General features: G+C 44.4%; 1 protein-coding gene across 3 annotated transcripts in view; it reads left to right on the plus strand.

The window, feature by feature from the left end:
- Positions 1–17,528, plus strand: part of THUMPD2 (THUMP domain 2 tRNA and snRNA guanosine methyltransferase) — a 392,304-nt gene that overhangs the window by 241,509 nt on the left and 133,267 nt on the right. For 2 of the 3 annotated variants that reach the window (XM_078649054.1, XM_078649055.1), the window contains one exon: positions 6,982–7,406. The exons of the other annotated variant lie outside the window; for it this stretch is intronic. In XM_078649054.1, coding sequence (XP_078505180.1) covers positions 6,982–7,294 — 313 coding nt within the window. In that variant the 3' untranslated portion in view covers positions 7,295–7,406. Of the gene's footprint in view, positions 1–6,981; positions 7,407–17,528 lie in introns of those variants that run through there. 3 annotated transcript variants of the gene reach the window in all.

The following is a 17,528-nucleotide window of genomic DNA, read 5'->3' on the forward strand; positions in this document are numbered from 1 at the left end:
AAAAAGAATATATTTTACTTGCAGGACAGTTGTAAAATTTCCGGGAAAGTACATTAGCCTGGAACATTATAACATATATTTAAGAAAAAATAATGTTCGGAAGTAATGAAAAGCGTAATTTTTAGGTCATATGACCAAGCCTTTCATCATTACAATAAGAAAAGTAAAATGAACCAATGAAAAGTTTTATTAACAAGTCACATGACTTGTTATGCTTACGTTACGCGCTGCGCGCCCCGGATGACTTCCGGATGCGCTAACGCGGCGCGTCATATGACGCATTACGCGACAACGCAGGTACAGAATATAGTCAAAATGTCTCCACCAACCAGCGGTCGGAACACAACCCCTTTCAGCAGGCTAAATAGTTCTGTTAAATGACAACAGAAGGGACAGGCAACAAGAACCATCAGTCAAAGAGGGGAGAGCTAGTTCTTCTCTACCGGGTTACATTGGGGCGCTACCGGAACTGATCGAATTGGTAGTCTACAGTGTTTCTGGATGTTTCAGACTGAAGCTGGGGTTAGCATGAGAGCAGCACCATTTTGTAGCTCCGTCGTGGTCATTCCGCAACCAATCATGGCAGCCGTTCTTTATCGTTATTTTGGGCGGGGTGGGTGGCGGAGCCGAGCTGTTTTGCAGCCATCATTGTGTGGAGTTCAGTTCATCTCACTAGTTTTGTATTAGTCATGAGGGGTTGTTCCTAATGTTTCTATTTTAGCGAGGTCAAAAAGAGATCCCATTAGTGGCCTACTGATTTTGCTCGATTCCTTTTCTTTTTTTTTACACGATTTTTCGTTATCTGCAAAGACTAAACAGAGTATTGCGACTCTGTGTTTGTTTGTAAATAGAGAATGAACCAAAGAGAACTAATTCTAAAACAGTAAATACTTGGATAACAATCAATCAAATGGAGAGAGAAGCAGGCACGACGGATTACAATGGGGGCAAAGACCTGCGTTAACTACTTTTCACTATCTGCAAAGAGAGAGTACTCCTAATAGAAATGAGGGGGGGGGGGGGCACCATTCAAAGCAGATCAGTGTGCATAAACACGAAAATGTTTTCACTTACCACGTACTTGACATTCGACAGCTTATGATATTTGCTATTAAAAAACCATTGAAATTCACTGAAAAAACCATAGGTTATAGACCATATATAGTTAGGAATTAGCATTTACAAAACCTTGAAAATTCACTGAAAAAACCATAGGTTATAGACCATATATAGTTAGGAATTAGCATTTAAAAAACCTTATTTTACTCACACAAAACCATTGAAATTCCATATATAGTTAGTTGCACTAACTATATATCGCGCACCTGCAATCCACTGCTGATCATGTCACATATTACATCATTCATGACATGGTCAGTGACATCACTGATGACATCACTGATGACATCTCAAATGACATCACTGATGACATCACTGATGACATCTCAAATGACATCACTGATGAGATCACTGATGACATCTCATTTGACATCAATGACCCCATCACTGATGATATCATTCATGTGACAATACAATGCATCTCCTCACATTTTAATATAACCTCTGTTTCACCCAGTGTTAAATACAGAGTATAATTTTTGAAACCATTGACACACCAATACTAGTTACTACATACGTACTCACTGATTCCTACGTCTACACACACATTCACTCATTCACCCATACAATCATTCATACATACAATCACTCATCTTTACAACACTATCATATGCACTCATACACCTATACAGACACTCACACTCTGCCACTCATCCATGGAGTTACTCACACACCTAGTCAGTCCTGTAAAGAATCAATCACACTTCCATTTTTTTTGTCTATACAGTTAAACATAGAGCACCTTACATTTTCAAACATATACTAACACATACTTACTTTCTTATACAATCATTGATACAAGTACACATTGATCTGCACAGAGTCACACACCTCCCAGCCAGCCACACACACACTCAGTCTCCCATACAAATACTTAGACAATCAATCAATAACCCATATAGTTAATCATATAGCTACTGATCAACACATGCAGCAGTTTACAGAACAACAGACATAATGATGCACAAATTAAGACAGTTTAGTCACTAACCCATGCACTCAGTGAGACACATTTAATCACTCACTCATACATTCAGTCATGCACCTACTAAATCCTTCGTCCAGACACTTATACATCTACTCATTCTTCAATATGTAAAACATATTTAATCTTTACAGAAACACACAGTCACTGGATGATGTCATCAGTGATCTCATCAGTGATGTCATTTGAGATGTCATCAGTGATGTCATCAGTGATGTCACTGACCATGTCATGAATGATGTAATATGTGACATGATCAGCAGTGGATTGCAGGTGCGCGATATATAGTTAGTGCAACTAACTATATATGGAATTTCAATGGTTTTGTGTGAGTAAAATAAGGTTTTTTAAATGCTAATTCCTAACTATATATGGTCTATAACCTATGGTTTTTTCAGTGAATTTTCAAGGTTTTGTAAATGCTAATTCCTAACTATATATGGTCTATAACCTATGGTTTTTTCAGTGAATATATATATATATATATAATCTATGAGACCCCCCCAGGATATTGCGGCATAGATTTGCAAATTTAGCAGCACAAAAATGGAAACTTAGTCTCGCAAAAATGGAAATTTAGCGGCATTATTGCGACACTTCATTTTAATTGAAATCATTCCTTTTCAGCCTTAAATCAATGTAAACAGATTTAGCAGAGTTTCCCACTGTGAAATAGGCATGTTTAAAGTGTTTGTTGCTCCACAGAAGCACAGCTCCAATCTGCACCTCGTGAGAGGGGGCCCTATTTCTCCCCCGGGTGTGCTAGCACCCATGTATGCACCCGTGCTGGGGCACTGCTGCCTCCTGGACCCGTCCAGAATGTGCTACACTTGTGGGCCAAGAGGAGTGTTTGCCTCAGGGCCAGAGTGAGTGTTCTTCTATACCAATCTGCATGTCTCCATATGCACTTGACTTAGGTGTGGAATGAAGTCCGCAATTAAGTAACAGCAGAGGGGTGTGTGCAGGGCTTTAAGTAGGGTGAGAAAACTGGGGTGTCTCTCATAGGGGAGTGGCCGATGTAATTAAGGACATGGCTTAAAACACTTAAGCTAAAAATCTTCACATAGTATAGTGTGCTGCCCCAAATGGTATTTTGCTGCTTGCATGCAATTGATGACCTGCATAGGTCTGCACTCCAGTGCTCCCTCTGATAGATAATCTGCCGCAGAAGGCTCCCATGGCTGGAAACTGACTTGCTCTCTCATTAATCGAAATGGGGCTTTGCAATGCAAACGTCGCCTCTCACAGCTTGGCCAGGAGGAAGGAGATATTAGACGGTGAACGTAATAAAGTGTGCCCGCACATCCAATAAAAGGGCATTGTTTGTTTTGCTGTCTCACGGTAGACACTTTTGTAAATATCGCAGCCAAAATTGTATATATTGCAGCCATCGCGATAGTTGGATGATTTCGCATTTTTTGCGTGAATCGTGAAATGCTGAGAGAAAGAGACAACCTGACCATGTGAGCTGTGGTATTCAACCCTGACACCCCACACTACTTATGCAGCGGAAAAGTATTCAAGTGGCCCATCCCCACTCTGATGGGAAAGGGAGAACCCCGTACTTGTTCACCTTACAGTGCCAACATCTTCCGCAAAGCAAGGGGTTACGTCTCCCTGCCCTGTGTCACTGTTACTTTATGTCTCTATGTGACCAAGCATATAGTGCTGCCAGAAATGTTGTATCTGTGCTCCACTTCTCCCTCTGTAGAATGGTGCATAGCATCGGTAAGAAGCGTCCTCAGTAGTATAGTTATCATACTCTCTTATTACGGTGTCATCCACTTTCATTTGATTGACGGTTGAGCCCATCCTCTGCACCTCAGGGCCAGAGTCACCCAAATTGTTGTCCTTGTTAGATCAGGTGTCATGCTCACCGTCAATGGAGTGTGAAAGGAGTCTGCAGCGCATCATTTGACAGTAATATTTCGGTCTTCACTGTGTTATCTTTCTGTGTGGTGGGCTGATGGGCATGGCCAGGCTGCCGCCTTCTCCTACAAATCATTCTGGCCCTTGGACTAGTAGCTGTGCCCAGGCTCGTTCTTTCAGACTCCAAGCATGGTGCGGCACTGTCCCATTCCGCTGAGTCCTCTGTGAAGAGTGACCCTCCATTAGCTATAATGAAGGGTGTTTCCGGAAACAGCAGTGTGTACTTCAGAACTAACAAGCAGGCCTTCTTCATGACCATCAGGAATGATGGTCGTTGCTGCTAAACTGCAGAGGTGTATTCTAGGAGAACGAATGTGCGTCCCCCTAAACTGAAGAGTTGTTTGTGCCTGCTGCAGTTGTGTAGTCTAGAACTAATGAGTGTCTCCTTAACCTGAGGAGTTCATTGTGCCTTCTGCAGTGGTGTAGTCTAGGAAAATGAATGTGTGTCCCCTAAATCTGAAGAGTCCATTGTGCCCACTGCAGTGTTGTAGGCTAGAACAAATGCGTGCCCCCTAAACCTGAAGTGTTCAGTAAGAACCACATAAGAGCGCCCTCACAGAGTAGGGTGACCAGAATTTTACTTCAAGCGATGAGAGCGCTCCTCAGCAGAGAATTACAGAACAGGCAGTAAGAACATACATAAAATGTAATTTTTAAATCCAGTAGCAAAATATCAACCAAAAGCTGAGAAAAGTAGAGGTAGTGTGTGAAAAAGCAGGTTTCATAAGGGAAAGGGTGGATTTTCAATATGAAAATGTGCATTTTAGGACACCACCACATTGGTGATTGTCATGCCTAATTAGGATGAGGCGTCTGCTGCTCTTTGTCCCTACATCGGCCCGCCATGCGAGGTATGTAGGTCTAGGGGTATGGTTAATTTACAGTGGGCCTAATAGTGAGCACTAAATGTGCCATGTTGTCCTCCCACAGGAGAGCGAAGGCCTTAGCCTCTGATGACCAGGCAATGACTGTGGACCTCTGTAAGTCAGCACCTTAATCTATCGCCAAGGTTTGGGAACTACCAGATGCTCTGGATTCAAAAACATAGCTATTGCGTTTAGAGCCTTTCAGCTCGATAAACACCAACATGGTAGTGGCTGTATCCGTATGTGCCCCATCTGTCTAATGCAATCTATGGTTTCACTGGTGATGGCCGTATATAGGCTGAAGATGAAATTTACCCACCGCCTCTCTGTTCATTAAATGGCTAATGATTCTAGCAATGCCTTGTTTTTAGGTCTCGCCTGTCAATGCGCATGCACATTGAGCGGAGCGAGACTATAGGGGCTTAAACAGAGTTTACCTAGACTGGCGATTTGATGAAGTGCATGTGCGCTTTTAGCTCAATGCGCAAGCGCAATGAGTTAAAATGCACGTGCACAGCATCAAATCGTCAGCATGGTGCCGCCAGCAGCTCTTCCCGCTCCGCCCCCTGCTGCATCAAAGGCTTTGCGCTCTGCCTCAGCTCAGCCATTCTCCTCCCCTAATTGCCCCCTGCTGCATCAAAGGCTTTTTCACGGCCGGCCGGCCGTGCCCCCATCCTCACTCATCCCTCGCACCCCCTCCTCGCTCATCAGGTCTGCAAACGTGCTTGCCTTCTGTCCCTTAATCTCCCCTTGACTCCCCCCTCACCTCTCCCACTCCACTGCTTCAGGCCTCCACCATTTGCTCAGGACATTGCTTGTTTTAACTTGATTCACGACTTCCAGCACGTTTCTTTTGCTCTTCTCTTCCGTTTCAGTGCCTGCCACTCTCTCTCTCCCTCTCTCACTCCACTCCCTCTCCTCTCCCTCCTTCCCTCTCGTCCTCCCTCTCCTTTTTTTTTTTTTTTTTTACAAATTGAGCACTGTCTGTATTTTATTCTCATTCAATCTCCCATCATTGTATCTCGCTCCCTGCTTCCCTCACTGTCTGCCTTCTTCCGTCTTCCCTCTCCTCTCGTTTCCTTCACTTTCTCCCCTCTCTGTTTCTACCGTCCGTCTCTCTCGCTTGCCGTCACTCTTCCTTTTGTCACTCTTGCATGTTGCATTACAAATGCTATAGGCGTCACATTTGCAAAAGTTATAACTATTGGCATTGTAAATGACAAAGCTATTAATTTAAAAAACAACACATAAATAAAATAAATATCATTTATAAGACCAATAGTTCAAACTTTCCTAATGCGAGACCTATTGCATTTCCAATGCTTGTTTATTTATACTTTGGAGATATGAGGAGCAATAGAACGAAAAGTCTGTTGATGTGCTACTTCTGCCTGTGGAACCATAACATAGGCGCTGTATCCCTTTGATGTTCTATTCCCCTTCACTATTCCGTAGCCACTAGTCTGTACGTTCATTTGCCACGTTGATGTGAATTGTCTGAATTCCCCTGCTGGAAGAGAACCATTCGGGCGAAGGGTGGGTTGACAAAACACCCACATGCTAACAACGAGAAGCCTGAATTGTCATAAAGAAAAAAGTGTATGGCTTGGTAGCACATCATAACTACCAAAGTAACCTCTAACTCTACACTCTGTATTATCTCTTCCGTTTATTTTTGTCAGCCAATTTTGATAAAAAGTGAAAGTCGGACAGACACCTTTTATTTTCAGAATCGTGCACCTCGAAACCAATTTCTTGAGTCCATTTCTGATTATGCTTCCCCTTTAATTTGTGTTTGTTTGCACAAGTACATAATACAGAATTACAAAAAAATTCACGCAGTGTACGTGACAGGAAATTGAGGAATTTCAGCTGAGTCCAGGCCTGCGTCGAGTATGCCTGAATATACATGTCTCTTAAAAATGCAATGAAAATCTAGTGGTTCAAAAAAGTAAGCATCTGTGTTTTGCTTGAGTTTAACAATGATTACAGATATGTCCTTACGGATACCATCTCTTTAATTATTTTTCTATAATCACGTGTAAGACTGCCTGTAACGTATATTGCTTTTGTTTTCCGCAGAGTCCTTCGTATTGGTGGAACCCTCGTTTTACTGCTCAGTCTAGAGCTCTATAAGCAGGCGGGACTTCATGTTTCTGGCATTCTCAATAATGCCAGGCCTCCGACTGCTGCCAGGGGGGAAACAAGTGGAGGCGAAATGATGACCAATGTCAACTATGAGGAGAGACAGGGGAATTCAAGCAACACTAGCACTGAGAGCCAGAGTCTGCGTCTGAGATGTTTGCTACCAGTGGAATCGCATTCTGTTAGTCTTGGTGTGACTGAAGCCTGCATATTAAAATGTAAAAAGATAGCTACACCACCTGTCCAGTGAAGCTCAAGAAATCCATTGCTAAGTTGTACCTCTGTTCTGCCCTTCCGGTCTGTTGCTGCTACACCACGTTCAGTAGGCCGTTCCCAATTACAAACCTTTGCACTCTGAACAATATTTTCTTTGTGTTATTGCCCTCGGCCTAAGATCGTGATCACAGAATGTATGTATTTTTTTGGTTTTAATTTTCTGTATATTGAGCATTTAGCTGCGACAAACATCTAAAGAAAAGCCCCCAAGCTCTGCCACAAATAGTCATAGTAAGTTATAGATTGATTATAAATATCATGGATGGTTATATTCACAGTTTACAACACTAGGGTATGAGCTTTATCCCCGCACCGTAGCAGAGCATGACATGACCGACCTCCTTCGCACCAAGTAGCTCTTTATTCATATGCATGTTATCGTTCAGGCTTCAATGGTTCGAGGGTGTTTCAAGGTCTCGCGTGTGTTTCAAGGTCTCGCTTGGCCAGGCATGGGGCGTTCTACAGTTGTCACCTGGTGTCATGACACTGTACCACAGTGAGCAGTGGGCCTGCTGCGGTGTGTGATCCGCTTGAGGAGTTCCCCCCCCCCCATACATGGTGCCTGCTCCTTATTTTGTCTGAAGCAGAACGCGACTGCTGGAGAACCGATCTGTGGCGACCGGATGAATCCGGGGCCTGCCAATGACAATAAAGTTCACTGGGGACCATGGGGAGACGGCATGTGGTGGTGGAGTCGGGAGCACTGGGTGACTGCCTAGCATTGCTAGCCCTAGCCCTTTGAGAATGTGAGGACCCTGAAATTACAACAATAAAATGTGTGCAACATAATCACAGGGACACCTTTTGTGGATAAACTATGCAGCAAGTTTATTGAATACACCGGTTGGGTTAGCTTACGGGTGATCCAGGTGTCGAGGATGAGTTCCTTGAACGGCCGACACCCATCCCGAGAAAGCTAGAGCTGTCTTGTTGGTGTTTTCCGCACCAACTCAGATTCTTTACAACTCATTCAACACAGTAGGTTGCTACCCTACTCTTTACTTTGCGTCATGCTCCTGACAAGTCAGAGGGAGACCACGGGCAGTCTTTTCAATTGCTCAGGATTTCAACTGTCCCTTGAGGGATTAAGGAGCGCCGTCATGTCATTCCACGCCCTGCCGTAAGGACTCCCAGTGACCTGAGGCAATTTTTTTGGGGCTCCAAGATCAACTATCTGGAGGCATTCTAGTTGTTTAAAGCTTTAGGATCGCCCTGTAACTCTGCCTTGCGGCTATACATGCATGCCTGTAACAAAGTATTTAGGGTACAATTGCATATACACACATTTATGCAAACGTCTCCATATTCTCTTCTATTCCATATGAACTGCTAGGAGGGTGGGTGGTTAACGCTGACTGCCAAAGAGGCCCTGCCCTGGGAGGTGACATCTTATGAGCCCTCCAGGCCCAATCCTCCCCTCCTGACATCCTGAGGCCATAAACTTAGGGGATAAACCACCTTTCCCTCTACAGTGGCCTTATCGGCATGTCTATCCGTGCAGCAGGGGAGCAACACTTGGGTGCTGTCCCTTCTATGTATCCGTGCGTGCGATGTGGCCAACTGCATTCCCTTTCGCCTGGAGATCTTCTACCCTGAGCAAGCAAACGATGCATGTGGTGCAGTGAATAGTGCCTGAAAAGACCAAGGACTGGTGGTGGGAGCAGAGAACCGTAGGGCAGTGTTCTGCCTCGGCCTTGCTTCCCCTCCCCCCATTGTTTTCCCTGGTGCCCAGCCGTACTCCCATCGCCTGGTGAGAGTGGCATGTTCCCTGAAGGTCGATCACGGTGGCCAGCTGAGGTGAGGAGTGTACCTGCCACAGAGTGACAAAGTAAACTGAGGCCTGAGTGAAATTGATTGCCCGCCGTGGTCCGGGAACTGTAGCGGCACAGAGGAGACAGATGTGGGCATAGAGGGCAATGCCGGTGGGTGTATTAATGATAGTATGCCCGCTCATTGTCTTCTGGGCCCAACGCTGCTCCGTGATGTTGCTAAGCCCCTCTACTGAGTGAGAGGTGGTACTGCCACAGCTGTTGGAGCCTGATTAGAGAAGCCAAGGCTGTGCCAATATTTTGAGGTCAGACACCCTTCGCCCTTTTGAGGTGCTGATGTTGGGCCTCACCCCTCCACCCATCCGTCTGTGCTCCCAGGCGTGGACCTGGGATTTAGCTGCCTGGACACTACATGCTTGTCATGGCCCTTGTTCGCTTTGGGGGGCCGCTGACTGAGCTGTGGACCTCCAACTCTCCCTACCTGGGACAGTGCTGTGGCTCCTTGTGGGCTGGTGAGGCGAGGAGGTGCAGAGTGTCCTGGCTCTGCCGCCTCCACAGCTAGTGCTCTGCCCCTTTGCATGACCCCTGTTGTTGAATTACTGAGAACAGTTAACAAAAGGAGGTTTTGGGTCCTATCCCTGACCAGCCTGGACCTCAACAATCATGAAACAGAACACAGTGGCTAGTCCGGTTCGCTTTGTGAAAAATATATAAAACCCAACCCAGCCAATCTATGCTACGTGATGCAGTGCAGCTGGGGAATAAATATGATCACTGGCCCTGCCCCTGCTGTTCAATCCTTAAAAAATACCTTTCCACGGGTTTTTGTAGATAGGCAGGCAGTCCGAATTATCATTTTTCTGTTTCCGCCTATCTATTGGTATATAATTTAAAGGACTGTGTTGTTTTATGGAATGCTTTGCAATTTCTGAATGTTTTTTGAATATGTGTTTTTTGAAAATGTACTTTTTGAATATGTATTGTATATAGTAACTTGGTCTTTGGTTTTTCTAGCATCAATCGTGATCTATTTTTTCACTGGAATTAATTGTTCACTTGTATATATTGTGCACACTTGTGTCTGTTTTTTGACCCAACTGCTTGACAATTGTGTCTTTCATGTCATATGGAAATCAATTAAACCAATACCAAAAAAGGAAAATAAATCATTTCGAATTAAATTGTGGCCCACGTAGCATAGATTGGCTGGGTTGGGTTTTATATATTTTTCACAAAGCGAACCGGACTAGCCACTGTGTTCTGTTGAATTACTGAGGGCACCTGGCCGGAACTGGGGCAGAGAAATTAAACCGCTGGCGAAGTTTTCCCCTAGGTGTCTTCGACTTGGTGGGAACGCACCCCTAAGTGAGGTTCTATGGGAACCCAAACCTCCTGAGGTTGGTGAAGTGTGGTAAATAAATAAATAATACCTCTATTTTTGAATGAATATATGAATAACAGATAGCTCAATAAATAAGAGTCAAGATTCGAGGTAGTAGGAGTTTGCAGGTTTAATACAGCATAAAGGACAGGAACAGGACAACCTGCACGGGAACAGGATGGCAGGGCCCTGCAGGGGGGACAGGGAATGAGCGCGCTAACATTTAATAACAGTACACAAGCATATATACTAAAACAGTTGCATTACAATGAATACAGTAGGCGGAGCAGTGGGTGTGGTCAATAGCAGTCGCGAAAGATAAGGGTGAAAGTGGGTGTAACAAGAGGCGTGTACATAGACATGTGATGTAAACGTAACAGAATATGTCATAAATGGGGCGGAAACATGGAGGGGGCTACCTGAGGAGCCGGGACCTCTAACCTAATGGTGCGCGCAAACTGACAATGACGTGTTACTAGGAGAAGCTGGGGGCTATGAACTCTGCACTAGGAGCAGAGACTGAAGTCTGGAGAGTCAGGGCAACATGTACCTACCACTATCTAGTATCTGATGTTTAGAGAACATGTTGATAGAATCCAAAAGTTATCGGGGTAAAGGCTAACAGACTCTAAGACTGGTGCATACATTATTCTACATGTAGTGCGTGTTGAGGAATATTAAATGACCATTAATACAGTATTTCTCTTACATGGAGACGTAAAGGCTAGACGATGACGGAAACTATTGATGCGATTCAGTAGCTTAGGAATGCAGAGAAGGAGGGCTGGACTGATAACTAGAATCATAACATATTCTTGGCAGACTCGTAGGCAGAGCCAGACCGAGCCGGGCACTGCGAGGCAGGAAGTAAGTGAAGGGTCGAGGATACAGGTGGGGGCTGTATCGCTCCTCAGCGAGGGCTCAGGAGACAGGAGCTGAATCTGGTGTCCAGGCCCTTTTGAGGCCTAGAAACGGGGACTTTACAATGGAATAACGTGCACACTGGGAAACGTGGCAACGTAGCTTTACATAGGCCTAATACTCGTAGCTTTCACGAGAACTGGAAACTGGCATACTAGAGATGGACACAACTGTAATTGCGTCTTTAATCGAACATGGGGAATACATATGCATATTAATCATGCACACATAACATAAGATGGGGAACACGTAGGGACACAGAACATGGCAAAATTTACTTTTCCACATTCCCTCCTTGTCACTACGTTTCCATCAGGAAACATCAATATTCATGATACCATCTATCATTTCATACAGTATCATTTGCTCGTCTCGAATTGTCTTGGAACGGGATTTAGAACGGGACTTGGGACTAGGAATACAAGAGGTAGCACAAATGCCACAAATCGCAGGGCCACATTGTATACAGAGGCAGCAACTGAATATGATCGCTACTGCAATACCTAGAAAGGACAATACTTTCCATCCCCAAGCGGAAATAATATTCCAGAACCAACCGGACCATGTCCAGGTGCCTGGATCTTGGTGTAACATATGGGCAATTTTATGGAGTCTGGTTATAGCTGAATAAACAGACGGCGCGTTATTAGGAATGAAAATGCAGCAACTAGATCCGATGACTCTACATGCCCCGCCCCTATCGGCCAGTATGACGTCAAGGACGAGACGATTCTGGAGCACGACAATTCTCATAAAGGATTGCTCTTCGGTTAAGTTACCTAGAGCAGAAGTAGTCTCAATCACTACTGCTTCAAGGGTTCTCGTTAATCTACGTATCAGTTTACTATTCACAACAGTACCTAAATAGGGGAAGACACCTTTATTGATATCTATGTATTGTTCTAGAGCAGTTTCAGTATAATCGACAATCGGGAGGTCTCTCTTGTGTCTAGTATGTACTAGGTGGGAATTCCTATGGTAGTCAGGTGGGGCTAGGAAAACTGGTGGCAGTAGGAAGGCAATGTAACAGGTTCCCTCCCAATCGAGGGGCAGACGAACATATGCGGTCTGACCACAAACAAAATAAGAATGACGTGAAGCTTTGAAAATAGATTTCCTACTGTCACTATACTTGACAATAGTAGTACAATCACTATGTCCTACGTGTACGGAACCATTATTTCGGACACATAATTCGCCTTTGACTGGTAGTACTGAAATAGCAGGTAAGTCTGGAGTAGTATCAGACTGAACATTCAGGACCATAAAATTCGAAGAATAATTACCTAAATTATAAACTTCATTTTCTAGATCTAACCCTATTCTGTGGGGAAGACCTTGCTTGTCTGGAAAACATGTACTGTTAAGAAAAGACATATCTGTTGAGGATGACGTTAACGTGGACCATGCTCCACACGAACCATTATGTGAAAATGGATAAGGAAAGAGTGGCAGAACTCCCTTCGGTGTCTGGAAAGGGGGGAGTCGACCACACACCCAACAATTAGTGGCATTGCTGGTCTGGTGTGAATAATGTAACATGCGGATAAAGGAATTATTACGCATAGCAAGACGATAAGATAGTTCATGAGGAGGCAGATCACTAAACGTGTGCTCTACTGTAACAATAGAAGACTTATTTACATGAGAGACTGGAAAACACAAATAAAAAGCATAACTTGTGCAGGTAAACATAAGGCTGAAAAACAATATGAAACTTAGAAAAACGATACATCGGATTGAGTTTTGACTAACTCTCTCACTATGGGGGTCTATTTTATACATGTCAGAAACCGGTCTAACCGTTTCACCTAGGGGAGGACTTAGACAATCAAACTGGCTGACTTATTTTACTAGACCTTAATTTTAGCTTATACTCCTGTTGCGGAGTTTTCTCTAACAGGGAGGGTTTAGTATCATTGTCTTTTGCGGGACAGTCCTTAAGAATAGTACTTTGTCAGTCTTTAAAATTCTCGGAAATGTTCTTTGAAACAGGCTTTAGTCCGTAAAATTTCTTCACATGAGACAAATGGACCCAGCCCTTCCTGCCTTCCAGCTTGACGGCAGTACGGGTGGCCAGGAGGACCTGTTTGGGCTCCTTCCAGCGGGGCTCCAGCGGACTTGAACGATCAAAATTCCGGACAAGAACCATGCATCCGGGAACGATTTCATGCGGTGCCACCTCGGTATTGTCTGGAAATGCGGCAGCAACCTGTGAACGACAAGAGTTGAGGGCAGACATCAAGGAAGCTAGGTAATCTGTCAGCATATTACTTGAAACATCGGTAATACTTCGGGGTCTAGGTGTACCCCACATATTAGGGGGGCGGCCGAATACGACCTCGTACGGGGACAGACCTGATCTGGAATGTGCGACCATGCGCATATAAAATAAAGCAACTGGCAGAGCTACTAGCCAGTCCACACCTTTCTCTTTACAAATCTTGGCAATACGGATTTTCAGGGTCTGATTATGTCTCTCTACGAGACCAGCTGCTTCTGGATGGCGTACACAATGGAACTTCCACTGGTACCCTAACAACAGGGAAACGTGTTTCATAAGCTCAGATGAGAATGGCTGGCCGTTATCAGAATATACGACTCTAGGGAGTCCATAAGGGGGGAAGAATTCATGAACCAACTGCTTGGCAGTGGTCGCGGCTGTGTAATCTGGGACTGGATATGCCTCTGTCCACCTGGACAAAGCGCATACAACTACAAGGACATACTTGAAACCTCGACATCGCTCCATCTGAATATAATCCATCTGGAGGACTTCAAAAGGGTGGTCAGGGGGCTGGAATCCACCTTGTTCCACCGGGACACTTTTACCTGGATTAAACTGGCAACATATCATACAGGTACGGACTTTCTGTTTGGCTGCAGCTCGTAAATGCTTGTTGAACCAAATGTTCTGGATACTGTCTAACATAGCTTTTTCTCCTAAATGTGCTGGACTATGTGCGGTATTGATAATGACTTGAACCATAGAGTCGGGGAGAAACCATGTGGCGGCTCTACCCTTCGTTACCCATCCCTGATCTGTCTGGACCCCTCCTTGTTCGGACCATTTCTTGATTTCATCGGGAGTAGCATGTAACTGGATATCTATGACATCTTGAGTAGGGTCCTTAACTGTCATACATGTAGTCGGATCTGGAGTATGTGTCTGTGTCGGATTAACTGAAATGTCTGGAGTCTGTGCTGTAAGCTTGGCTGTGCGATCTGCTAGATCATTACCTTGAGAAATAATGTCTGTAACTTTCGTATGTGCTTTGCACTTCATGATAGCAATAGATGTCGGTAAATGTATGGCATCTAACAGAGCTTGAATAAGGAGACCATGCTGAATCTTGGTTCCATGAGAAGTCATGAAACCTCTCTCCTGCCAGAGCACTCCAAAGTCGTGTACGACTCCAAATGCGTAACGTGAATCTGTGTAAACATTGACTTTCAGGTTCTTGGCGTGTATGCAGGCTTGTGTCAGAGCAACTAGCTCTGCTGCTTGAGCAGACAGGGTGTCAATACGGTGTGTTTCTATAACTTCAGTGTCAGTAGTCACTGCATACGCGGCTACTAGTTCTCATGTACTCATACATGAACCATCCACATAAAGTGTCAGGTCGGGATCTGGTAATGGAATATCTGTCAGATCTTGTCTTGGCTTTGTCATAATGTTAACTACTTCCACACAGTCGTGTGTGGCAGGATTCGAATTAACTGATGGTAACAGTGTAGCAGGATTTAGAACGTTGCAGCGTCTGATTTCTATGTGTGGCTGGAACAGTGTCAATTCATAACCTGTTAAACGTGCAATTGTCAAGTGCTGAGTCTGTGTTCGGTTTAAAAGAACTTCCACAGAGTGTGGAACTTGTACTGTCAAGGAATGTCCTAATACTATGGAATCACTTTGTCTGATAGCTAGTGCTGTGGCTGCAACTGACTTGAGGCACGCAGGCAGAGCCTGGGCTACAGGATCTAGTGTGCTCGAAAAATAAGCACAGGGCTTGTACTGTCCTGCTTGATCTTGTGTGAGAACAGATAATGCTGTACCTTCACGTTCTGTGACGAAAAGTGTAAAAGGCTTACTGTAGTTCGGTGTAGCTAGAACTGGAGCTTGGCATAAAGCTTTCTTTAACTCATTAAAACTAAGTGTATGTTCAGATGTCCAAGGGAGGACAGTCGATATGGCTGCCTCCTGTGTCGTTAACTGTATCAGTGGTTTAGCTAGAAATGCATACTGAGGAATCCATTGTCTACAATAAGAAGTAAGGCCGATAAAAGCACGTACCTCCTTCTGGGTCTTGGGCTGAGGAAGACTCGCTATTAACTGAATACGGTCGGGTGTCAACTGCCTACCCCTCTTGGACAGTAAGTGGCCTAAGTAGATCACTTGCTGGACACAGAATTGAAGCTTCGAAGGGGACACCTTGTGCCCCATCTCGGCAAGGAAATACAAGACTGTAAGTGATGCTCGCTCGCAAGCACGTTCAGAACGGGCTGTGATCAGTAGATCATCGACATACTGGAGCAGGGCAGTGTCAGTTGGCATGTGAATGTTGTCTAGTTGTCTCTTAAGTGCTTGACTGTAAATACTAGGACTTTCTGTGAAACCTTGAGGAGCTCGTGTGAACATATAGCTTCTTCCATTTAAACAAAATCCGAAAAGAAACTGGCTGTCTGGATGAATGGGGACACTGAAAAACGCGTTCTTGAGGTCTATGACTGTGAAAAATGACGCTTCGGAATCAATGGCTGTCAATAGGGATGAAATATCTGGGACAACTGGGTACTGGGGAATAATACATTTATTGAGTTCTTGAAGGTCAATCACTAATCGATATACTGGGGGTGCATTTGGATCAGTACGTTTTATGACTGGAATGATCGGAGAATTACATACATTGGAGTCAGTTTCTACAACTACTCCTTGAGCCATGAGCTCGTCAATAATTTTGGATAAGGCTGTTACAGCCTCAGGTGGCAATCTGTACTGTCTGATTCGTGGCAGGACTACACCTGGCTTGAGAGTCACACGATGGGGTGTGATTTGCATATAACCAACATCAGTCGGACCTTGCGCCCATAGATGCTGCGGAACATTGGACAATCTCGGATCAAAATCTCGTAATACATAGTGACCCTTGAAGTCACGTAGGAACAATCGTATTCCCTCTGGGGAACAGCAAATGACTGCACCTAATTCTGTCAGTGTCTTAATACCTAACAAATTTTCTGGACATGACTTTGTAAGTAACAAATCAGTAGTGCGGGACAATGGACCTACTTCTAGAGTAACTGGCTTAGATATCTCGTTTACAATAGGCTTTCCTGAAAATCCAAGGGAAACATTTCTAGAGCCTGAGAGCGGAGCCCCTGGAACTTCGGCGTGACTAATGGTGGTCCTACTTGCCCCTGTATCAATCAGAAACTTTCTGTCTTTCCCTAGTACTTGACTATGAACATAGGGACCTTCTTGATCTACAGGAATCTCGATGAGAGGCAAGCCTACCTCCCTCTCTAGGCTGTTTCATGAATATGGCTGATACTCTGGATACTCGGACTGTGCATACTGATACATCTGCTGTGTAACATGCTGTGTTGCAGCAATAGGCTGCGGTGCTGAAACTGTCTGTTGTGCATTCTGTGGCTGAGAAGTCTGTGAAACTTGTTCTTGTCTAGGCGGACGTGGTCTTTCTTTAGTCTTACCAGTAGCTATATTATGTTTCAGAACTGCACACTCGTTTATAAAATGACCTGGCTGTTTACAATAATTGCATGTCCCTTTAACGGGAGCTGCAGGATGACTGGCTTGATTCGTACCCCTCTTCTGACTGTCTTGAGGAACAGATTGTGCAACTAGTACTTTCATTTTCGTGTCTTTCATACGTTTTCTTTCATGATCTTGCTCTTCTCTGATTCTATTCTGGTGGTACTGGAGCATCTGTAACATCTGGGACGGAGTACTAGCTTGCCACGTACTTTCGACTTTCAAAACTCGATTCTTAACTTGTGGACTTGAATTCTCGACTAGTTTAGTAACAAAAAGATGAGGGTATGACTCGCTACTTGTCTTCAAGCCACTGTTTATAATAAAGCATTTCTCAAATCTAGAATAAAAATCACTAGTGTCTTCG

This window comes from Lissotriton helveticus, chromosome 6, assembly GCF_964261635.1.
Source record: "Lissotriton helveticus chromosome 6, aLisHel1.1, whole genome shotgun sequence".
In the NCBI taxonomy this organism is placed as follows: domain Eukaryota; kingdom Metazoa; phylum Chordata; class Amphibia; order Caudata; family Salamandridae; genus Lissotriton; species Lissotriton helveticus.